At 48.6% G+C, this 25934-nt stretch overlaps 1 protein-coding gene across 1 annotated transcript in view; it reads left to right on the top strand.

Annotated features, from left to right (window-relative positions):
• The window catches only part of LOC105184186 (A disintegrin and metalloproteinase with thrombospondin motifs 7), a 69498-nt gene that overhangs the window by 22269 nt on the left and 21295 nt on the right, over positions 1-25934 (top strand). The window contains exon 3 of the mRNA XM_025301999.1: positions 11170-11504. Coding sequence (XP_025157784.1) covers positions 11170-11504 — 335 coding nt within the window. The remainder of the gene's footprint in view (positions 1-11169; positions 11505-25934) is intronic.

Genomic DNA, 25934 nt, shown 5'->3' with positions numbered 1-25934 from the left:
TGATTAATCGCGCCGTCTCCGGCCGACCTGACTCCATTGCGTCGCGGCCGCGCGACCTAATGCGTGTCTCTCGCGGTGCAACGCGCTTCGCTGCGCGGCGATCGGGAAATTCAACGGCGCGTCGTCGAGCGGCGAGAGAGAAGGTCGCTTTTCGAACGATCAGCGAGCCGCGGCTGGCTGAGTCGATCGGCCGCTTTGACGCACTTTGCGCGAATTAGTAGCGAGCTTGTATTCATGGCACTCGAGTATACGGCGGCAACTTGGCGCAATCGCCGCTCGTTATTCCGATTTATTGGCGGTGGTTCGTTAAAAGAGCGCCTCGACAAGCCGGCGATCGGTTAGCCGGCGGCGTCGGAATGCGCGTAGCCGCCGCGAGAATTAATCGCAATAATATCGGAATGCGTAAACACACGCTCGCGGTACGAAGCGCATTATCGCTCTCGCGGGAGATGGAATTATTAATCGGGCGAATTTCAGTCGCGCAAGGGGGGAGGGGCAGGAGGAGGAGGGAAGCAAGACGAGAGCGAAAAGTCCCAATGATTCAGAGCCGGGCGATTCATCGCGTCTCGTCGTCGTCGTCGTCGTCGTCGTCGTCGTCGTCGTCGTTGTCATCTCGTGGCGCAACTCGAGCACGATCGAATGGCCATGCGATTTGTCAGCCGACTCAGGTAAATTCCTTAATGACCCTATTGATCTCGTTCGATCGCCGGGATAAACCACCGGCGCGCCGCATTAACCGCATCCGCGGGAACCTTGGGCACGGCTTATTTAATCAAAGCTATCTCGCTCGCCGTAAAAGCGAGACCAGCTGTTGTGGCGAGGCGGTACACAGTGTGCGCGCCGGCCGCGGCGGCGGCGGCGGCGGCGGCGGCGGCGGCGGCGACGGAATTTCCAGTTGCGCACAGTGCAGCATTTGTACGAAATCGGACGGCGGGTATATTACACGTCGGGTTTTCGCGAATATACCATTGTGTTTGAGGATCGTCCCGCTTAGTTGCGCATGAGATGCCTTATCGCCGACTCCTCGAATAATTCGCCGACGAGAGAGAGAGAGAGAGAGAGCACAGAGGTGTTTGATATTAGTAACTATAATTGCATGGTGAAAGAGCTATAGTCAAAGCTAAAGAACTACTTTGTACCGAGAATTACTACTATCGACAATATTGCGTCCACTACTATTTTGGAACAACAAGATGATACAGTCGTAACCAGAAAAAAAGAAAGAGCTGTAGTTAAGAGAGCCATTTTTGTACTACGAATTACTATAGCGATAACAATATTGCTACTGTTTACTACTGTTCTATTGGAACGGCAAGAAGATATACAGTCGGAAAAAAGAAAGAGCTATAGTTAAAAGAACTATAACATAGCGATAACAACAAAATATTGCGACTACTGTTTTGTTGGAACAACAAGAAGATACAGTTGCAGCTAGAAATAACTATAGTTTTCGTAATATCAGCCATCTCGTTCTCTCAGTGAGAGAGAGAGAGAGAGAGAGAAAGAGGGAGGGGGGAGGAAGAGATACGTCGGGTCTAAAACTCGGCGGGCCGAGCGAGCGCGTCTAATTACGCGCTCCGATCTCTGCGAAGCGATGTCGCGGCAGTTGACAGAAGTTGATGCGTCTACATCTCCCGAATCCGAAGCCGCGTTCGTAAAGTTTCGGGGGGACTTTCCCTCTCCAGCTCAGCCTCTCCGGCGTGTCGCGTCGGAGATTTACGACGTTGCACGGTGTCGTTATTTTCCCGGTAATACCGGAAGGTTTAAGTGTACGCACGTAAAGCCGTTGGCGCGCGGCCTCTAAAATAAATGGTGATTATGACGAAATGATGGAGCGCGCATCTCTCGGTCCCGCCTTTCCTCCAGGATTTACGTCGCTCTCGCAGGACTCGAAGCACCCCGGCGGGGTCACATTGGAGCGAGGCGCGAGGCGCGAAGCGACTGCTCGCCGAGGATAGCCGCGTTTCGCGAAAGGAACCTTCGACCGGCGGCGTCGACGACTCGCATAATTTACCGGTCGCCCGCGAGTCCGCGTGTTTTGCAGGAGGCGAGGTCTGTCCTCGGCGCGCAAGCGGTATTACTCAGCGGCGGCACTTACACCAGAATTTCGGATAAAGGTCACAGCGCGAGTCGATCGCGCGAGAGAGCGGTGTCAGATTTCCGTGTCGTAAAAAAATCGGCGAGCAGGCGGCCGCTCCACTCGGGCCTGCTCGATGATTCAAGCCGGCGATTACGAGAAACTCGCCGCGCTAGGGAGACGAGCTCTCATCTCCTCTCCTCTCCTCTCTCTCTCTCTCTCTCTCTCTCGCCGAGCGACCCGCTGCGTAGTTCGGTTATATTTCCGCGCGGGTATATCGTGACGGCTTTAATGAATTCGATAAGTAGGTATATGCTAATGGGGGCAGTCGGCTGAAGGCAGACGCGAGGCGGAGGGAGAGGGAGCCCCATTCTTGCGGGACCGCCGCGCCGATGGCCTGGCGGGCCCGCCGAGATGGGCCCGGGAGTGAGTCATCTGGAGGAACTGGTTTCTACCGTAATACCCAGGTATCGCCGATAAAGAATCATTCCGACGCCTAATAACTTTAGCTCCTGCGCCTCCGCGATTCGCCCGTGACAAGCCGTGGAACCGTGAAACCGGTATCGAAAGCCGCGCTCGTATCCTCGGCCCTCCGCATGAGAAAGCGGAGGCGCATCGGTGAGAGAGAGAGAGAGAGAGAGAGAGAGAGACCCTCTCTCGCCGCTGTCGCTCTGCTTTTACACGAATCGGGAAGAAAAGAAGAGCACGCGCGCGAATCCCTCACCCGTGCAGCTTGTCGGCTCACGGCGATCCGCGGCAGCGCGCTCTCAAAGTCGCGCGCGGATCACGCATGTAGTTGTGTGTCACTTGACGCGGTCGGACGGGAAAATAAGGGCACGTCCGAAGGCGCTCCACTTTTCGGCGCGAGGCCGAATTTCAGATGTCGGCCGGCCGGGCCGCGAGAGCGCGTGCGTCGATCATACCTCCTTATTATTGATCGCGGCCGGCGAAAAAGCGGCGGAAGACGAATGTTTCATCGATTAGATCGTAGCAACGTCAGTCTCTTCGCGTGCACGTGAAGTAAGCCGACGACACTGACGAAGTATGGAAGTACGGCCACGCTCGCGCGCGCGGGATGCGAGATGCGATCGACGTGTGCGTGCGTGTGCACAATAACGGCAGGCGCACGGACACCAACGCGGCCGCGACGATAAATTACGTTATATCAGACGTACGAAACGCGCGCGCGCGCGCGCGGCATCGGCGGATCGGCCTTGCGATCGGCTCTGAATTATCGCGTCGATCTGCAATACGGGATTTCCATATGCGCGCGGATTCCCATAAATTCCGCGGGAGGGTCGATCTTTCGGCCACCTCTAAATCTGTCAGACTTTCTATGCGCGCCGAGAGACGGACGGTTCCTTCCCGGGAATCGAGAAGCCGCACGAGAATAAGCGAATATACCGGTTAATACCGCGCGGGGCCCTCGCTTCGTTTTACATCTCAATCGATCGGCCGCGTCGCATACCAGTTACACGGTGACTTATCGTGAAGCAAAGGAAGAAGAAGAAGAAGAAGAAGAAGAAGAAGAAGAAGAAGAAGAAGAAAAAGTGCCAATTAATTTCCCTCTCCTCGAAACGAGTTCTGCACTTCTGCGGGCAGCGCAGGAATACATTTTGAGATATACGAGAGTAGCAATTTCTCTTTTCTTCCTTTTGCGCGTTCGTTATCGAGGGGAAGAAAGAGAGAGAGAGAGAAGGGAGGGGGGGAAGAGGGGGAGAGAGAAATCAAGTTAACACGGCGTACACGGAGCCGTTGCGGAGCGAGGCCGAGCGCTCTCTCGTCACTCCTCTCTTCTCGGCTCTCGGCGTACAAACGTGACCGCCGGGAGGTTAACTGTCGGCAGGTAACAGCGCGGCCGATTAATAACTCGCTGCATAAGTCTCGTATAATTACGTTAACCCGGGACAGCGCGCGTCATCAATTATACGCAATTAGACGAGCCGCGTGGTAGCGGCGGCGGCGGCGGCGGCGGCGCAGAGCGCGCGCGGCGCGCACACACGCGACGACGTAGGAACGGCCTCGATCCGCCGCGCGTGCATCGACGTTTACAGTAGGTACAGCCTGTATGGGAGGTCCGCGAGTATCTCCATCCGACGTCCCCACCTGCAGTTAACCCCGACTCGCTCGAGGCGCGCGCCTATTGGTCGCCCCGCCATTTTTCCGACTTTAATGATAATGGGATAATGATGATTACACCGTTCAACTACCTGCACTAGATGGCACCTCTCTCTCTCTCTCTCTCTCTCTCTCTCTCTCTCTCTCTCTCTCTCTCTCTCTCTCTCTCTGCCCGTTCCCTCCCGTGCCTCCCCCTCTGCCGCCCCTCCTCCTCCTCCTCCTCCTCCTCCGCGTCCTGTTCGTCTACGTATCTAGCCGGCTCTCGGCGATCGCCGACCGCCGTGGAAAGCGGACAGATCGATCTGTGCGTCTCGTCAAGGCGACTCGAAGCCTTCGCGCCCCGTCTCGAAACGGCAAGAGAGAGAGAGAGAGAGAGAGAGGGAGATTACTTCGAAATGCAACGAGACAAAAACGCCCGCTCGGCCACATCGGCGTTCGTTGTGCGCGGAGCGCGAGCGACGGCCGCGTGTTTTCTCTCTCTCTCTCTCTCTCTTTCTCCCTCTCTCTCTCCTTTCCGTCATTTTTTCCCTTCCGAGTCATTTAACGAGATAATCGAGCCGGTTACATCCGTTTTCCGGAACGAGGTAAACGCGCGCGCGCACACACACTCGCCCGATAATGACCCAGGCGCGGCGGCGGCGGCGTCACGGCGACGTGACGAGGCGTTGCGTACGGACGCATTGTAACGCATTCGTTCACCTTGACGACTCTATAGAGCGCGGGCCCGATATGTCATCGTGGTCGTCGCGCGGCTCGGCGATGTGCGTATCGCTTCGCTTTCTCGCACGGACGAACTCGCCGGGGTTTCAGGCGCATTTCGGAGCAGTCGCGGCTAGTAATGGGCCGCGCTAGATGAAGGATGTTTCCTCGCGGCTGTATATCAAACGGATGCCATCGCGCGGGCGCGGTAACGGCTGACCAGAGCGCGCGGGCTGATTACTGTTTAATATTAATGTAGAGATGAAATTAGCCGATAAATGGTGTAAATCGTGCCGCCGGTCGCGCTATCGCCGCCACCGGCCTGGATAACCACCCACCGCGTATCGGCCGCGAGCGCGTTCCGATTGCGTTCGCGCGCGGACCATCGGCGGGCGTTTCGCGCCCGCGAAGCGGAGCCGCCGCGCGATCATGAGAAAACCATTAACCGCAGAAACTATTAGGCGCAGGCTGCCGAGAGCAGTAACGCACGCCAATGATGTACACCTACGTTTCCGCGGCTCGGCCGTAATCTCGCGGGATTTCAAGGATTGCGCAAGACGCATGGAAACGTTGCAGCCGGGCCCGATAAAGTCGCCGCCTCCCGGAACCTCGCCGTTTAACTAGTTAATAACTCACATCTCTCTCTCTCTCTCTCTCTCTCTCTCTCTTTCTCTTTCCCCCTCTCTCTCACGTCGGGAATAAATAGGCGCTCCGTTCGGTCTTAACTTATTCGACTCGCGCAATCGCGCCGCTCGCGACGATAAACAGGGTTGCTGCTGGCAGACTCGACGAGGGGAGCAACCAACCCTTCGCGTTTCTCGCATACGCCGGTTGTTCACGGTCGAGTCTTACATTCGAGATGGTCTGAGATTGATTCTCTGGTGCTTCGTAGTCGAGAAAACAATCCGGACTGCAGACGAACTTGAGACAAGACCCGACTGTGAATAGCCGAGTCGGAACCCCAGCTCTATTTTCAAGCGTCCGACATCTTTAGATTCCGGAGGGCCGCGCTGGAGATTTAATTTATATAGAATCTGAAGTCTTACCGGGCGCCTTTAAATGGCAGGAAATGCACAATTTGCCACTTGTAAGTTCTAAAGACCTCTCGGCGCGAAGTTGTGGATTCGATGCAAGCGAAAGAGGTCGGTATTGGAAACGAGCGTTAAATGGAATATTGAGGTCGAAGAGAGAGGATCGAAATTTCGACTCGGGCATGCCCGGCGCCACTCTTCCCTTATTCCTTCATCAGAAAATGTCGGTTACTCGTCAGACGTGATATTTCTAGCGTCGCAAATTCCGATATTTCTCCAGAAGCGACAGAAAGATAAAAGAAAACGTTCGCCGTCTTGTCCATCAGTGCATTACCCGAGTAGAAAAATTAATAGGGCTCTGATAAGGGTCTGCTTAGTTTTCCCTAACTTTAATCGAGCCCTAGTAGGGATAGAAAGACAAGGGCTCTACCAGATGTGTAACAAATGGTTTAACGAGTCCTTATAAAGCGATATTAATAGGGCCTTATAAGGAAATATTTCTATTATTGCTTGAGTAAAAATATTCGTTCTCTTCATTCCAAAAGATTTAAACTAATTTAATTATTTATTTATAACCTTGTTAGTATACAACAAGAATTTTTTATTTTAAAAATATAACATACTTTACAATAAACTATAGCATCCTTTACAAAAATCCTGCTGCTATTTTTATTAAAGTTTGCTACATTTAAAAACGAAGGCAGCATTAGAAAAATCTTTAGACTAATAAATATGGTAACTAATAAAACTAATAAAATTTGTTTTTAATTGCGATATAATCAAAAAATCTCTAAAAGAACCAAATAGAGCGTAGTTACTAAAACAATACTAAACTATGACAATTTTATTGCACCCTTCAAATCTTATTAATTTTCTATAACAAAACTTGATTTTGTAGATCTAAAGCATCCTCAAAAAATCCTTAAAAAATCCTAAGGCCCACATCAGTTCTCCACGTTAAAGCGTTATTTCGTAAAATCTAAAGCAACCCTAAAAAATCTTCCTAAGGCCTTTCTCAGCTTTCCCTATCAAAACCTTATTTATTAGATCTAAGGCATGCCTAAAAAATTCTTCTAAAGTTCTTATCAGTTTTCCCTATGAAAGCTTTATTTATTAAATCTATGACAACTCTGAAAGATCCATCTCGGGGCCTGATGGTAATAATGAGACGTTTCTTTTTAGGGCCTAGGTTAGGTTCACAGTCCACTTTCAGTCTTATCGGGGCCTTATGCTTCATGAGGATAGACCTAACAATTTTTTGCTCGGGTAGCGCTTCGTTAAACCAAGCCGCCCGGATTGAAAAGTCGGTCATCTTTTCGACTGAATCGTCAAACACTTTTACTCGGCGCCTCTAATCGGCAGAGAACGCAAAAAAATTCGCCAGTCTCGGCAAAGCTGTAAACTCGATGCAAAGAAAATGATTGAAGAAGCGCGAGAAGCTGGATCCAAATTTCACACCGGCCATATAAATCCTTCACTCACATTCCCTTTTGATTTCAATTTTGCCGAGCTCTCCTTCTCGATTAGCAGCGTCGCGAATCATCTCGTTATCTCGCTCTCGCGCATTACTTCTCGTGTCCTTTCGGCGCAAAGCCGAGGGCCTCGATGGAGGACGGAATCATTTTGCTTCCAGCGAGGAAGACGCTAAAAACGCGAGAGCAGGCGGCTTCCGTGAACGATAGCCGACATGCAGGCACTGGCCATAATGACACTGTCACAGCCGGTACTTATATGAAGACATATCGCCGCAGTTGAACCGCGTCTGCGTTCCCGGCCGCGTGCTTTTCTTTCTATTGCCCGTGCGCAGAGGTCGAGCACAATTATTCCATTAAGTGTTAGATCATCGGCAACAATAGTCGGGAATAGAGACGAGCGATCGATGAAACTGTCGCGGTCGCGGTGGCTGTGCCGGCGGCTCGTCGCGTCGTCAGCTAAAAACGCCAAATCGATCTTGCGAGTCAATCTTGCTCTCGTCGGGTCGATTTCCCGACGGGGATAGACGGAAAATCGAAGTGTTCGGCGGCGGCGGCGGCGGCGGCGGCGACGGCGGACGTTGTCACTTCACAGCTGTAAATCCCCGGCTTGGCGATTCTGTGTCGCGAAGAAGCTTCAAACTGTCCGCCTAGCAGACGCGGTCTCGGGCCAAGGATTCGTCCCGCGAAACCCCGTGACTGTCAGGACGAGCGATTAGGCGTGTCGAAGAAACGGCCGTCGCTCGTACCCAGCCATCTGTCTCACCGGTCAGATGGCGGCGCTTAACGAGGACGTTAATCGAACGCAACAACGGCGGCACCTTTCTAAAGCGAGCTCGCGCTAAATCAGTCGCAAATTATTGCGCTGCGTAACCACCGGCGCGTTCCGCTGCCATGTTATCGCGGGGGGGTCAGCCGCTTTTCATTTTCCCGGCCGTGCCGTGCAGAGACGCCTGAACGGCCCGGCCGAGGTTTCACCACTTCGTCCACCACGCGCGCCAACGAGCGTCGACGGCCGAACGGGCGTCCGGCTTTTACGAGTCTGCCCACTTACGTGTAATATAATAAACGCTACGCTTTATTGCCCAAGTGAAATCGCCGAGCGGTAAACACCCAATAAATACGGCGTATTAGCCGGCGACAAGTCGAGTGAAAGAGCTACGCGACGATGGAAATGGCGTCGGGACAGACGCGACGGTCGCGCGAGCGTGCGCTTCCCTCTGTGTGTGTGGCAAGTCGCGCGGGAATTTCGTCCCCCGTTTATCCTGGACACCCTGTAGACGAGCGTTACGATTGTTAAAAGCGTCCGGGGGAAATTTGAAACGTTATTAGCGAATTTATCGCCAAGTCGGTGCACATTCGGCCGTGTCGCAGAAAGATTAATTCGTTGCAGAACGACGCCTGTGCCTTCAAGATGGCGTCCCACAACGAGACTGGAGTTTTCACTCGGAGGGGAAAATTGCATCTATTAGGAAAAGTGTATGAAAAGTTTTAGTCTTTTTTCACCCTAATGTAATTATTTTAAATTGAAATATTTTTTTCGTCGTTTTGTGTTTTTGTGAAATTGGTATTGAACTTTTTAAAACGCCGTTCGTTATGACTCATTGGCGTACATAACTTTGAAAATAATACTCGATACAATGAGCGACGAAAAATCTTATATTCGACACTGGATTCGATATGAATTCCAGCAAGGAAAAGATGCTATTGAAGTATGTGAATCCATTTGTTCTGTTCTCGCGGAAAATTTTATGTCTCAAAATACATGCAAATCTTGGTTTCGTCGCTTTAAAGACGATAATTTTTTTACACGAGTGATCGTCTGCGCTCTGGAACGCCATGAAAGCTTGAAGCCGACAATTTGGAAGCGTCGTTGAGTGAAAACCCGATCCAACGCAAGTAGAATTTGCAGAACAGCTCGGAGTTGATCGAGCCACAGTTTCAAGGCGACCGCATGAAATGGGAAAAATTCAGAAGTTCGGAAAATGGGTGCCGCAGGAATTGTCGCAAAACAGCATTATCCGCCGGTTGAGTACGCGCGTTTCATTGTTTTCCGCTCAGCGTAAAACAGATTTTTTATCGCGAATTGTTACCGGCGATGAAAAATGGATTATGTATGATAATCCTAAACGCAGCTTTCTACATCAGTGGCGAAACCAAATATTCGCAGCAAAAAGTCCTTTTGTGTATTTGACGGGATGCAAAAGGTTATATGCACTAATGAATCATAATGAATGGCGTTTTAGAAAGTTCAATACCAACCTTAGAAAAACACCAAACGGCGGGAAAATATTTCAATTTAAAATAATTACATTAAGGGACTGAAGAAAGACAAAAGATTTTGCATATACAAAATATTTAAAAATATCTCGCGACGTGCACAAACGTATACTTTTTATCAAAGACAGGCTTTTCTTTTTCCGTCATGTAAGGTAAACGTCCCAATGGCCGGACACGTCCCAGTATCCGACCATTTTGAAAAAAAATATTTACTATTTGTTTTAACAATAATGAATGAAAGTAATAATTATTGTAAAAAAAAACTCCAATATTTGACGATTAGTCGACGATTAGGAAAAAAATATATCCAATTTGATACTTTTGTGTTAAAATAAAAATTAATTAAATAAGTATGCATATGCAAAATAGCATCTATATTTATATTATTTTCCGTTAGTACATACTAATTTCCTAATTGCGATCAGGCACTGGGACAAATATATCCGAACATTGGGCCATAACCTATTTCAACTGTCCGGTCACTGGCACTTCATTACTTGGTTCATTACATTAAGGTGCTTCATTACGTGCGTAAATATTTCATTAATAATAGATATATATATATATATTGGTTTAAATCATTTTTCTCTATTTAAAAAAATTTTAAGTTTTTGAATAAATACGAATATTTATATATCAAAATAATTCTTAATGTTATGTATTATATCTTTTATTATGACTTACGCTTAAACGTCCAATTTCTGAGACATTTATACCTAAAAAAAAATATTCTATTTGTAAAGTGATTTTTCCCATAGTCTCATATTCTAAGCGAAGCTTTTTGCAGAAAAAAGATTCCTCTTTCGATAAAGCTATTAAAGTGAAGCATTCATCTAAAATTTATTAGATATTATTTCAACTATTTTCCTCTTATTTCAGGAAGGTTTCCTCTTGTATCAATTAATTTTCTTCTTATATAAAAAATACAGTTTATAATCTATTGCAAGAAGTTGAATAATATATTCTTTCCTTTAATTATGTTTCACACAATTGGTTATGATGAACATTTTTGTTACAATAGCTATAAAGTCCGTAACAAAACTGATTGGAAATTTATTTGTTATGATGATCTTACTTCATTCGTGCCTGCTTACTTGTAGAACTGAAGCTAGAAGTGCATCTATATATATATATATATATTACTTTTCGCTATACATTATCATAATTTTTACAAATTAACTAATATAATCAGTAAGAATAAAGTACAGTAAGAATAAATAATAACCCTTTTAAAAAAAAATTAAATAATCTGTTTATAAGAAGAAATTTCTATTGAAATCAATAAGATTTGCATTATACATATAACATCTAATCCCTCTAACTTTAAGAATAATTTGTTTATAATATTTTCTTCTTAATCTTAGAAGAATCCTCTTGGAAGAAGAATCCATATATAAGAATAAAATCCTCTAAAGATTGAGATGATTCCGCTTGTTCTGAAATTACTTTTTTCTGGGTGTACCTTACGACCGACTTTTCCTTGCGTTTCCAGGTGTGTACACGCTGCGGCAACACATACACGACCACGAGATCGTGATACCGCGGAAGGTGAATCATCAGGGCGACTTGATCTCGAATAATGTAACGCATCATCATCACGAGGACGGGCCAATCGTTCATTATCGATTGGCGGTGGCCGGTAACGAGTACCACATCGAGCTGACTGCGGCCGACAACTTCATCGGCGGCGCGATGGTCGTGGAAAGGCACAAGCGGGACCTGCACGTTCGTAGCCCGGCGAAAAGTCACGGCAGTAAATGTCATTATCGGGGATTCATTAAGGGCCATCGGAATTCCCGCGTCGCTCTGTCCGCCTGCGACGGTCTGGTGAGTTACACTTTCGATTTTCCGATAGGTCACGTTTACACAAGCTGATATCCCCGCGTTACCAGCGTCGAGGGCAGCTGGAAAGCTGACATTCGCGAGAACCCCGATATTGCTCTTTACATGTGTGGCCGCATATCTGTATTGTTAATTCAATATGAAATGTAGTACACGAGGAAAATTGGCCCGTCGAAATCCGTCGCTGTGTGGATTTCCGCTCCTGCCGCCGAAACGTCAGTTCTATCGCGGCAAGCAGAGAGCGAGAGAGAGAGAGAGAGAGAGTGAGAGAGAGAGAGAGAGAGAGAGAGAGAGAGAGAGAGTGAGTGAGAGCGAGAGCGAGAGAGAGAGAGGGGGGGGAGGGGGAGAGAGAGAGAGAGAGAGAGAGAGAGCGAAAGAGAGAGAGGGAGGAAAAGAGCCATTACATCGCGGATCGATCGCGCGACTGTCGTTTTTACGTCGCGATGTGACGCGGCGCGTCGCGATGTCGGATTCGCGACAGCGACTAAACAGGACGCGAGCTCGAAGCGATATAATATGACAAACGCGACGCGATTGAAACGTCAGCTGTGCAATTTGCGGACGGAAGGCAACTCGCCTGTTGCTGCAAGCGATCTAACGCATCCGCGCCCTCCGCAACGCCGAATGCGCACAGTGGCGAAGAGCGTAACGAGAGATAAAATCAACACTGTCGGCCACTGTCGATGCATTAGTATGTCCGTGCGTAAGGACGAGAGCGCACGTGTGCGGGTCCTGTCGTTTAAATTATCAACTGTCCGACACGCACGTCGCAATCGCGATCATATATCTGCTCGGTTATGCCCGCGTCGTGGATCGGACATAAAGTTTCATTCAGCGCGACCGAATCCCTCTTGTCTCCGACAGCGAGAGAGAGAGAGAGAGAGAGAGAGAGAGAGAGAGAGAGAGAGAAAGAAAAAAAAGAGAGAGAGAGAGAGAGGATGGTAAGTAGGCGACAGCAGATATATTAAACGAATACTCGCTTCGCGTTAGTGCACCGCGAGAGCATTCGACGCGAATCGCTCTTACGGAGCACGCTTCGGGGTTCATTAAATCTTTTCACTGCAAAGTTTACGCTGAATTTCATTTGCACTCGGAATGTCAACACAGCTGACATAAACATTTATTCCGGCAACTCGGAATGTCAGCACAGCTGGCATGAGTATTTATTCCGGCAACTCGAAATGCCAGCACAGTTGACATGGAAAAGATTTAAAGACAGAGAGCAATGAAACAATAATATGTATCACACTTTGATGTTCCCTCTCCTCATTCAAAAAGTAATCGTGTGTTTTTCGTGACAAATTACATCTAAAATATTATATTTATATTTATAATTATATATATCGAGTTGGTGAAAGGAAATGTGGAGATATTCCGCAAAGAGTTAAATCAACGTGTGATATCGCGTTCGCTCGTTCGCTCGCCGGCGCGTACGACATACGAGCGGCAACAAAATACCCTCGTGTGCCGTGGGCTTCGACGCACGTCGATGATAAGCCGTTTCCGCTCGCGCGCGTCGAAGATCGGACGCGGTTATTCGTGAAACGTGGGGATTAATTAATGGGTCCGGCCCGACGACTCACGGTCAACAGCTCGAGCGCGCGCGCGGCTCCAGTGAAATCGGGTCGAATGGTCTGGCCGTGGCGGCGCGCGAGAGCCAATTTTTCAGGGGTGATTTATCGCGTATCTGAAATGCACTCCTTTCGTCAATGTCGCAACGAGGTGAACCGGAACGGTCGGGATGAAAATTCAACCGGGGACAAGAGTCGATCGTGCTGTTCGCCGTCGGCCTGTTCCCGGAAATTGTTCGCCGATGGCCCTCGCCATTTGCGTCATTGGCGATATGTCGGAAACAATAAATTTTGTACCGCGCATCGCGCATTCGCCTGCGAGAGACAAGGCGAGACGTTGCCGTTGGAAGACTCGCTCGCGTCCGCGCGACTTTATAATAGGCAACCAAGAAAGTTCGCACCGTTTTAATATAGAGTAAGTCCGGGATAGATGAACATGGTTTTTTAATTGGAAATAACACATCTATATTATTGCGATAAATGATCAACGGCATACACCGGAGGTGTTCCAGTAGAGGATAATGTTTAAGGTACGGGAGAATTTTTGTGAAAAAAATTCATGGGACACTAATAATAATGAAATATTAAAAATATTCTGTGAGGAATAAATGGTCATATGTGAAGGGATAATTCGACATGCCTATAATAATGTAGAAATTTGTTTACCTTTATTTATTTTTTAGTATTGTATAATCTTTTATTAATGATTAACCTCTTTATTAATCCTTTCATTAATTATTAATAAAACAAAACATTTCCTCAAGTTTCTTATAGAAACCAAGGGCAACATTGGAGAGGAGATTGAAAAGTGGCAACGCAGAAAAAAGCCCTATGGGAAAACATTGTTTATTAAAGAGAGAAAAAAGAAAGAGATCTATTCTTCTTTAAACGAAATCTTTAAACGAAACGGCACCTTTAAACGAAACAAGAAGCTGTTTAAAATGTAATAAAGTTTTTAATGTTAGGTACTCAAGGAAAAATGATGGTCGAATATCGGATCGGATCGACATCTTTTATACGCCTGAAGCATTTAGAAAACATCAGTGTCCATTGCTTGCTATTTCTCGCTGAGTAGGCTGCCTATCTAACCCTGATAAAAATGAACCATCTATCCCGTTTGGAAAGTTCGCGTAAAGATGCGTATGCCGCGTGAAACGTAGTCTCGGCGATGAATTTTAAAGTCAAGTACGCAAATATGTTTTTTTACTCGTTTAAGCCCAGGTCTAATGTTGTAACTCAAAATAAAGCTTATTCGCAAAGTATTTTTCCGACGTGTGAAACATTTTGGAGATTAATAGAAACATAAAACATTTATTTACTCACAATAACAGTGTTCTTTAAATAATTAATCTCCACAAGTCACACACCAGAAAATTCTCTATTAAATAAGCCATTGTTCAGGCGTACATAAACATACTGTTAATTAACCGTGTGCGCATGTGCAGTTTGACAGAGTCTGCAAATGGCACGAACTTTCTCGGTTAGCTGTGATTTCAAACACCACTCGAAATCCGAGACAACGAGGATTCCGACCTCGCCGTCGAAATTCGCAATCGTTGCCTCACTCGACGCTCCTCACCTCGTTCGCCCGTCGATACTCGCGCGACGTCTCCGCGAGGGAGAGAACTCACCCTCTCCAGCGCGCTGCTAAAGCACTCGGGGAAAAACTGGCTACCAGCGCCACGGAGAGATTATGCCGCTGCAAGTTGAAAATTTCGCCCGGAGCTCGGCGTAAAGCAACGCACGATCTCTCGCCGGACCGCCGCCGCCGCAGCCGCCGCGGCCCTTTATCATCATCCCCCGGCTGAAATTTATGAGTATTAGTCTACGCGCCGTAACTGCAAACCGCCGCGCCGGCCGCGAGCCGCAAGAAGAGGAGGAGGAGGAGGAGGAGGAGGGACTCCGCGGCGCTCCGCGGAGTTTCCTGCGCGCGTGAACGTAAAATCGCGGTAATGGCGTAAGGGGCGGGCCGGGGAGGAATGCGAAGGTACCGGGAAAAGAAGCGGCGCGGCACAATGCTGGAGCGAGCGAGCGAGCGAGCGACGTTAGGGGCTTGCAAGAGCATGCATCAGCGCAATTTGCTCGCAGCTTCCAGATAATGATTTAATTTGCCACGGCTTGGCAGATTTATGACGGCGCACCTAGTCGTTGTCCACGTACGCGACGCACACACGCCGATATGCGCACACGTGCGTGAAGCCGCGCGCGCGAACACACGGACACTCGCGCTCTCGCACGACGTGAGAGAGAGAGAGAGAGAGAGAGAGAGAGAGAGAGAGAGCTCTGCCCCACAGCCCGCGCCGGCTGTCCCATCGGTGTTCTCAGAGTTCGCCTTATGGACGCTCAGTTCTCACGCAATACCGTGTAATAGGTCAATTTTCTCCGGGAAGCTCGCGAAACTGCATATCGGACGCGGGCTAATCGAGCCGGGTCGAGCCGGGCCGCGCGGCCGCCTGCATATTACGGAAACACGAAATTTCGAGGAACGGCAGGCGAAAACGCGCGCGGCGCCCCGCGAATAACACGCTCCGGCCGGGACGAGCTCGGCTGCGAGCGGAGATACTCGCGCGCTGCAATTCCGCCCGCTCGTGTCAGGGGAGAATGAACTCCCAGATTTTCGCCGTTTGCGTCGACAGAGAGGGCGAAAAGGGGAGGATCTCTGCGGAGGACGCAGCAGCCGCCGCGTGGGAGAGGACGCAGAGTGCGACGAAGGGGAAAATTAGCATAAATCTTGCCGCAAGCGTAAACGCTCTCGCGCATTGTCGTCGAACGGCTGCCGCGCGGAACGGCTGATTTCGACACGTGCGGCTACTCGCTGCGCGTTAGCAACTCTGTTTACCGAGCGGTTGTCCTACGCGGAGCGCGCATACCTCCCGCGCGCGGCTGCTACTCGCTTTTATTGGCCCATAAAGTCTCCGCACGAGGAGGCACGCGAGCATGAGCAGCTCGAAAGAGCAGAAGGAGGAGGAGGAGGAGGGGGAGGAGATGGTGGTGGTGGTGGTTTCGACGCGTAACCGCTATAAAACTCGAGCCTACTACTCGTGCCACTTACGTGCCACGGTTTACGCGGGACTTAAGGCCCTATTTAGCGGCGGCCGTGCGCTCGCTTCTCGAGCCGAGATTAAATATCCTCTAAATTTTCGCAGCGGCCGAATCGTCGATTTTAGAGCCGATTCCGCGCGACCGTTAAGCAGCAGCTCCGCGACTGCTCCGCGCGAGTGCGTAGCTCAGCTCGTACGAGGCCGTTTCCGCGTCTCCTGACGAGACGTGAAGTTTCGCGAGATTGAGCGGCACTTTACGAATACTACACGCGTCGCACGAGCCTCGAATTTATGAGCCAATCACAAAACACGGAGCGCATCGATGAGAGAGTAAACGGAGGCGCTCCGTGAGCGGACGGGTGGTAAATCTCTTAGCGTTCAGGTCTAAAGTATCAATCCGTGTCTCTCGCAAACGCCGTTTAGTTTCCAAATCATCGCGCCGTAAATAACGCGCGTTGCTCGCGCGCGGCTTTCTCTCTCATTGCCGCCGGCGAGCTCGTAGCGCGATGCGTCACCCGTCGATGCGACGATACGACTCGTGTCCGGCAATCTTCGTAATCGACGGTGTGTGTCGCGTCTCCGCGCAAATGCTAATCTTCAAATTCATTTACCCGCGCGGTGTGGACGAAGCGATCGTAATTACTGGCGCGGTCGCTTCGAGCGCGCATGCGTATGCGCGTATGAGCGGGAGAGAGAGAAAGAGAGAGAGAGAGAGAGAGAGAGAGAGAGAGAGAGAGAGAGAGAGAGAGAGAGAGAGAGAGAGAGAGCAAATGTAATCGGCACCGATACGTAATGTCCGGTAATTTCAGGCTTGCCTGATAATGGCCTTATCCCGTGGGCTAATCCGACGGTACAGCCGCCGTTCCAGCTCGGCATATCGCCGAGTTAGAATCGAATCTAACGATGATCGGTCGCCGCCGCCGCCGCCGCCCGCTGCGAACTCGCACTTTACTCCGAGCGGTTCACCCGAATATGCGAATACGGATTTCCCTTCCGCTGGTGAAAAACCAGGGATTACGAGCTAACCTCAAAGCGCAATTCCCCGCGACTTTTCCTACGATCTTGCGTACCGCCATACCGCGGTTATCACGAGTGCAAAATATCCCGCCGGGCAATTAATTAGCTCTCCGACCGACAGCCGAATAATTACTTCATCAGCGTTGTAAAGGATCTCTCCAGCTTCGGTGGCGCGCGTGAGCGGAATTGAAATTTTATTGGAGTCCGCACGGTGAGTTCCAAATTCGCCGTCCGCGCGCGCGATAGCCTTGCTATCTGTGGGACAATCACTCTCCCGCGGTATCTCTCGCCTATTACGCTCGCCCTCGCCCGTTCCGCGGGAGGAGGGGTAGGAGAGAAGGCGCGCGCGGAACGTATCGTAATTAATTTTATCTCCCACCGCGTCCGGTCTTTTAGCGCGATCGCGCCTACTTGATAAAACTGCGAGGCGCGCACGAGAGCGCGGCCGCCATCGTTTTTCGCATGGAAATTTTATCGGGCCGCGCTCGAGCTTTCTTTCCTACCGAGAGACGACGGACGACGAGGATTTCCGGCCCGCCGGACAAACGCGACGCGGATTTTATCCTTCCACAGGGCGGATCCTTTAGCCCCGCTTATCTGCGAGCGCACGAACGCGCACTCTGTGGGGGCGCGCGCGAGCGCCGGCCGGTATCGTCGCTCGAGGATACCTCGAGCCGTGTCCCTCGTGGACGTGTCTATTAAATTTCCAAGAACGATCGCGAGAGCCGATACGCTCCTCCGGTCACGGCGACTGCAAAATGCACCGCAGACATGCATCTTGTCGCGTGACTCTTCTTTAACGAACGGCACTTACGTACAAGTCATTAGCATTATTCCAGCCGAACGAAGGAAGCGGCCGCTCCTTGCGCAATGCGCGTTCTCTCACCGCCGACGCCGTAATGCGCTAGACGAGCGCAGTAATGGCGGCCGGATGCGTATTGCATCTCGATTTTAACCCTTTATATCCTGAATTTATTTCCACCAAAGACGTCATACCCGAAAAAAATATTCTATTTTTAAAGTGATTTTTCCCATAGTTTCACATTCTAAGCGGAGCCTTTTGCAGGAAAAGGATTCCTCTTTCGATAGAGCGACTTTATTAGATATTGTTCTAACTGTTTTCCTATTGTTTCAAGAGGATTTCCCCTTATATCAATTAATTTTCCTCTTATACGAAGAGGAATATGTTGACTTGAATGTCGGCTTCTTTTGTCCAGTCATGTTTTACCTCTGGACATGAACGAGAAAATAACTATATGCTCGTGGATCAGAATATTTGGAACTCTCTTTAAAAACGATACGTTGCTGTAATATATAACAAAGATAGTTTACCCATATTTGGTCAACTACAGTTTATAATCTATTGCAAGAAGTTGAATAATATATTCCCTCTTTTAATTATGTTTCATACAATTGGTTATGATAAACATCTTTGTAGCTATGAAGTGCATAACAAAACTGATTGGAAATTTATTTGTTATGATGATTTTATTTCGTTCGTGCCCACTTATTGTAGAACTGGAACTAGAAGTACATCTATATATATATTATTTTTCGCTATACATTATAATCATTTTTTCAAATTAACTAATATAAGCAGTAAGAACAAAGTACAGTAAGAATAAATAATAATCCTCTTAAAAAGAGATTAAATAACCTGTGTATAAAAGGAAATTTATATTAAAATCAATAGTATTTGCATTATATACATAACATATAATCCTTCTAACTTTAAGCATAATGTGTTTGTAATATTTTCCTCTTAATTTTAAGGGAATCCTCTTGAGGCCATATATAAAAATGAAATCTTTTAAAATTTAGATAATTCCGCTTGTTCTGAAACTATTATTTTTCAAGTGTATTAAATTTTTGCATAATTAGACAGCGTGTAGCGTTTACAATACAAACATGAGGAATAGGAAAATAAATTTTACAACAATTTAATGACTAAATCTTAAGGTGGCACTCGCAAGTGCCGACAAGAATGTAGAATAAGACACAAAAAAAGTTAAAAAACACGTGAACGTTTATACAGATCTTTAAGTACCGTCGGGATATGAAGGATTAATCGCACGAGACTCACGTTGTTCGACGAGGTTACTCGGCCATTTGTATTTTTCCCACAGATCGGCCTTGCATCCTGCTGCTGTCGCCGGAGAAATCGCAAAATTCTCACCGCGACTCTGCGATTATTCCGCGGTATATCGCTACCGTCGCGTAACAAAGGGTGATTCCCGAAAATTCCCTTGAGAGGACGCGCCACTGAGGCGGATATTCCGAGGCACCTCCCCACCCGCGATCGATCGGCGACGTCGACATTATTCATTCGGCGATGTTCTCGAATAATGAGCATACATCTTCCGCTCGTTGCGCGAAATAAATCGCGCGCGAGCGCACGCACGCACGACTCGCGCAGCCACTTCGTCAGCCCTGCTTTTCCGCGCTTTTCACCGCCGCCAATTCCCAAGTTGTGGCCGCGTATGTGAAAAAAGAAGAAGTCGCATTGAAAATAATTATTATTGCGAGGAGCAGTGACGGTAAGAAATATCGGTTCCTGCCGCGCGCATTACTCACGTTCCGCCGAGACCGGGTTCGAAACAAATCCTTGAAAAGCGAATCCCGATGAATTATTCCGCGGTTACCCAGAAGCGTCCCGGCGAACGCAGGGCTGAAGTACACAGGCGGAATCGCGGAATCGCGTTAGCTTATAAACCATCGCGGAGTCTTTAGCGAGACACGCCGCTCCAATTTATTGAGCGGCGCGAAGCAGAGCAGAGACCGAAATGCGCGGTCGCTCGCCGCGACATGTTTCCACGCGGAGGACGCGTATTCTCGCGCGATCAGATTTCTGCCGCGAGTGCGTTTTCGTCGATTCCGCTCCGCGCTTTTCCCGCCCGCCCGCCCGCCCGCCCAGCGATGTCCCGCGATAACGGATCACCGCTCATTAGAGCGCACTTGGCAAGATGGTCGCAACGGCAATCCTGTCAATAATTCGCGCGCTGCGCCAATATATCGCTGTCGTATATCTTCTTTGCATACCGACACAACACGTGCGCGCGCCGTGAGCAAACGATCAGTGCGCGACTCTCTCATTATCGGCATTGCGAAAATATGTGTATCGGTCCGAGTAGAAAAATTAATAGGGCTCTGATTATTCTTCCCTAACATTAATCGGGCCTGGGGATAGAAAGACAAGGGCTCTGCAAGATGTGTAACAAATAGTTTAACAGATCCTTATAAGGTAATATTAATAGGGCTTTATAAGGAAATATTTTTATTATTGCCTTGTGTAAAAATATTCTTTCCGTTCCAAGAAATTTAGACTGTAATTGCTTTATTTCTTTATAACCACGTTAGTGTACAACAAGAATTTTTTATTTTAAAAATATAGCATACTTTACAATGAAATACAGCGTTTTCTTTACACATAAAAATTCAGCTTCTGTTTTTATTAAAGTTTGCTGCATTTCGAAACGAAGGCAATACTAGAAAAATCCTTGAAAGGGACTAGTAAATATGGCAACTAATAAAACTAATAAAATTTGTTTTCAATTGCGGTATAATTAAAAAATCCTTAAAAGAATCAGATAGAGCGTACCTACACTAAAACAATACTAAAGTATGACAGTTTTATTACACGCTTCAGATCTTATTAATTTTCTAAAACAAAACTTGATTTTGTATATCTAAAGCATCCTTAAAAGATCCTTCTAAGGCTCACATCAGTTTTCCATGTAAAAGCGTCATTCCGTAAAATCTAAGGCATCCCTAAAAAATCCTTCTAAGGCCCTCATCAGTTTTCCTTATCAAGGCCTTATTTCGTAAAATCTAAGGTACCCCTAAAAGATCCATCTCGGGGCCTGATGTGGTAATAATGAGACATCCCTTTTTAGCCTCCTTAGCCTCAGCCTTATCAGGGCTTTATACTTCATGAAGATGGCCCTAACAAATTTTTGCTTGGGGATTTATCGGGTCAGCTCGGCTGCGACTCGTCCGATTCGGAAACGGTCCGCCGCTTGAGAGAGAACTGCGTCCATCCCCGCGCCCGCCGGACGGCGTGTATTATCATTCTAATGAGCCGGCGAGATCGATAGCTATCGGCGCGCTGTCGCTCGATTTATCATCGATCCCTGCCGAGCTGCACGTCGGCCTCCGAGAAAAAAGGCAAATAACGCGGCCGGCCGGTTGCTCGCTCGCGCCGCGACTAGAAACGAAACGCGCGGCGCACAAAAGGGCACGGCATAAATCAATAGGTCAATTAATTCAGCTTTCGCAACAAAGCGCGATTTGTCACCCAGCCGGGCCCGGGCGGGAAAAAAGGAAGAGGGGGAAAAAGATTGGAAATGATCGTTATTGCGGCGCCAATGACAGGCGGCCGCGAGAGAGATATCGGCTTTCGCGGGTCGACATTATTCCGCTGTATGTATGTATGCGCACGTGCGCACGTGCGTGCGTGCGTGCATCGAGCGCGTACACGAAAGCGAAGGCTCTGTGTAGAGAACGCACCCCAAGACCGGCCGACGAGCCATTTTCTCGCGGCGCACCTTGTCCGATGGAAATTTGAAATACGATTGGGACCCGCTAAATAATCATGGCCGCGGGCTCGACATAATGCGCAATACCGTAAACTGCGGCAAATATTTACGACCACGGCTCTCTCCCCCAGTAGCGAAAGGTTAGGAGGCGTGAATTCTACTTTGCGTTGCGCGCATGCATATATGCGGGCGATTCAAATCAACGTTCTCTCTCTCTGCCTGTCTCTCTCTCTCTCTCTCTCTCTCTCTCTCTCTCTCTCTCTCTCTCTCTCTCTCTTTCTCTCTCTCTCTCTCTCTCTCTCTCTTCGGCAAGGGAACAGGTTCCTCCGTGCGTTCTCTATGCGCGCGCGCGCGGCTTTTATGAGCGCACGCATACACGGTTAACGTATAATTACTGGTAATAGGTAATCAACGACGAGCTGCTCCTTCGTCCAATTAATGCGTATCTATTTCGCCGGATCTAAGCGAGTAACGATGGGTGGCCCCGTATTACTTTCGGCAATTAGGATTTAATGGTGCGCTTATTTTTGCGTCTTTAGCGTAGACGCGCTGGGGAAAAAAAATTATAAAGCGATTAAGGTCGCGGCTATTTTATTGTCGGCCGCTGAATATGTGCGTGTGTGCATACACGTATGTGTGTATTCCGCAATATCCGGGGATAACATCTCGTAGACTCGAGGAGCGCACAGTGTAAAGGCAGAGCCGGTAAAAAGTTCGATCTCATGATAAATGGTGCGACCGCTTCACGAGAGCGCCTCGCGAATACACGGGACCTGAAGAGACTTCCGCCAGCATAATGGAAGTCAGCTGCGCCGCGGTATCGCCAGCCTGTCGATCGCAGCGCGCGTGCGAGACGGAATAGAGGAGATCGAGTCGACGTCTGTATCGCGACGCCAAATTCTCGGCGATCCCGACGATCGGAGCCGAGTCCGACCGCTTTCGCGAGATTAACCCTTTAACGCTTTAACTGATAACTATACGTTACCAGAAACGCATTTAAGAATCCATAATTTAGTCAAAAAAAGGAGATATTTTCGTTTTTTCTGCACCACTGTAAGAGTGAATTCTTCTTCTAAAAAATGGTATATAGATTGTATGTAGATTCGGTTTAGTCTGTTTTTAGCTCAGTTTTAATGATAACATGTTTTGTCAAATTCCAAGTAGGCATAGTTAGCATTGTTACTGACATCTAGAAGTGCACTATAAATGAATAGATTGGTATTTGTTATAATTTTATACATTTGGAAGCTTTCTCAGATGCAAAATGTGAAATTGAAAGAATACAGAAATTCAAAATGGCGAATGCAATATGTGGACACGAAAATCAAGAAATCAACCTATTTTCGTGAAATCTGGTAACTTACAGCTTTTTATGCAGCGAAAAATGAAGGGACGCTTGACTATCTAAATGGTGATCTATAAGATATTCTTCTGAAATAGTAAGCTTGACGCTCTAAATGATAAACTTCACTCACAAATATAGTAAAGTTTCAGCTCAAAAATGTCAAACTGACTATCAGAATTGTGTCGTATAGATTACCCTTCATTTTTCCCTGTATAGGTTGCTCATTTCGTATATGCTTTTAAGATCCAAGTCATATTTACCAATGAACAAAAAACGAACGATAAAAAAACCAAACTAACGAAACCAACAAACGAAAAGCGGAAACTTCGTGTACTCATTTATTCAGAAGTAAACGGATTAATGCTGATTTTCCGTGTAATTGTTTCACGATTTTTCCATCTGGATAACCATCTCTGAGTGTGTCCTGAGTGTATGAATGTTTATCATTTTTACCGTTATATTTACAAAAAAAATACAAATTTATTCGTCCAGAAGTAGACTATTACTTTACATTACTTTACATTGGAAAGGTAGTTTTTCGTAGATATAAAATTCTGATATTTTTTTTGGTTATCACTACTTATAGTCTCAGTTAAGAAAAACTCAAATTTTATTATTAAAACACTTATAAAAAAGTCGGACGTTAAAGAGTTAACGCGGACTTCCGGCGGAGTCCCAGCTGACGGAAAACTCGGAAGACCGACGAGGGCGACCGCGAGTTTTCCCGCGAGCACGTCGCAATCGTCTCGCGCGAGCGCCTTTTTTGTAAGCCGTCCGCCGTGGAAAACGAAGCGGAACCGCACACACGTACGTGCACATTGCGGCCGTCGTTATGCGCCACCCACACGGGAAGTCCGGGGCGACTATTCTAATGATGGTATAAATCACGCGGCTCCGCGCAGGAAGCATTTATCGTCATCGGGATCATGGAATCTCCCCCTCCCCCCCACTCCGCCGTCTGACGGATTCTTTTTCTTATCCTCTCCTGCTCGTGGACATCCGGTCTCGCCCCCGAGCCGCGACGAGGAACGCTCACGCACGCGGCCGTGTTTTAATCCCCGGCCTCGGCGTGTTATCCGGGTTATCCGGGAAATCCGTTAGCTCGTTCCACGACGAGGTGACGAGGAACGACCGGATCTTCGCGCGAGATCGGGATCGAGCGCGCGATCGAGGCGGAGATATTATTCCGTGCCGTCTGATTGTCGCAGATCCCGGAGATAACGTCCCAGAAGCCGACGGGATCGCGCACCCCGGGGAGGCCGCGATCGCTCGGCGGCGCTACGTGCCGCGATAATCGCGCCGATCATGCCGCTCGTGCCGATTACGCGCGCGCATCCCTCGTAAAACAGCGATCGTCGCGTACAGCCATTAGCGCGTGTAAACTGTTACACGGCGCGGTGTGTGCATTTCGGCTGAAGCACCCTCGCGGGAGTACCGTCGTCATCGTCATCGTCGTCGTCGTCGTGGAACTTTCACGACGTAGGACGCGGCGTTTGACGACGAGCAAACGGCGCGAGACGAACACGAAGACACGAGCCTCTCGTTTCCTAGCCGCGTGAGTTCAGCTCGAGAGAGATTCGCCTTCTCCTCGATCCCGTTAATCTCGCGAGCGTCCACCTCGGAGCGGCGATTCCGGACGCGCGCCACCTGCGGGTGCCGCACACTTCGCGGGCCAAGGCGACGCACCCACCCCCGATCCCGCGAGAGCACGTCCGAAGAAATCGTCCAAGAGAGAGAGAGGGAGAGAGAGGGAGAGAGAGAGAGAGAGAGAGAGAGAGAGAGAGAGAGAGAGAGAGAGAGAGAGAGAGAGAGCGCACGAAGGAGGAGAAATCACACGCCACGTGTTCGGCCTGGCGGGTCTAATCTCATGTCGCTGGCTTCGTATCGTCGGGACTTAACCTTGCTCGTCTCTGGCGGCATTACGGTGCTGTGACAGTGGAACACACCCATAACGACGGCTTATGCGTCTCCGTGGCGCGTTCAGCCGATTGTACCGAAGATAACTCGCCGGATACAAAGTCTGATGTCATTGGCGATCTTTCGCACGATTGCCGTGCGCTCGTGGCGGCGCGCCGCGCCACGATTGACATTTACAATAATTTATCGGCGCATTATTAAATTCCCCGCCACGGCGAAGGGAGGGCGTAATCTCGGCGCTAACAAGGTGCGTACCGAGGCGAGCTGTGCGTGCACGCGCCGCCTCGTTTACGTCGGAACACGCCGCGCGAGGATACGGCGGGCCCGGTATCGGCACGCACTCGCGGAATTAATTGCTATTTACAAAATAAACTCGAATGCGCTCGCGATGAGTCGTCGCCGTGCGAATAAATTAACGGAACGGGGCTATAATTGAATCGAAATTTCCGTCATAATATATCGGACGTGATTCAATCTGCATGTATCAGACACGCAACAGTGCGTCTAAAAGGAGCGAGTTGTCGAGCCCGGTGGCACGGAAATTCGTAATCATTAGCAAATTTTGCATTCGGTAACAATGCAATTTTTTATATCTCGCCGAATGCGGGCATGAGTGGCAATTATCGGCGTCGTATAATTGGAGTATATCATGAAACGTGAGCGCGCGCACGCGCGCGCAAGTACCGAGCACAGCGCGACGAATTTTAATTTCGACAAATTGATAAAGTAACATTTTCGCTACGAGATATTCGCGTAAAATAACGCGTAAAGGGAATACGCGAGCGATTGAAGGAAAATCATATTCCGCTGTTTAATTTTAACACTCGTACGGTAATTTTCATTTCAGTGGTAGCTAATGCAGTCGCGGCTCGAAATATAAATATTTATCTTCTCTCTCTCTCTCTCTCTCTCTCTCTCTCTCTCTCTCTCTCTCACCCTTCTTTTTTCTTGCGCTCTCCCTCTTTTCATCCGCTCAACGTTCTTAGCGC

Source organism: Harpegnathos saltator, unplaced genomic scaffold (assembly GCF_003227715.2).
Source record: "Harpegnathos saltator strain DR-91 unplaced genomic scaffold, Hsal_v8.6 scaffold462, whole genome shotgun sequence".
In the NCBI taxonomy this organism is placed as follows: Eukaryota; Metazoa; Arthropoda; class Insecta; order Hymenoptera; family Formicidae; genus Harpegnathos; species Harpegnathos saltator.
The sequence above is the reverse complement of the archived record's forward strand: the minus strand, read 5'-3'. Positions and strand labels throughout refer to the sequence as shown.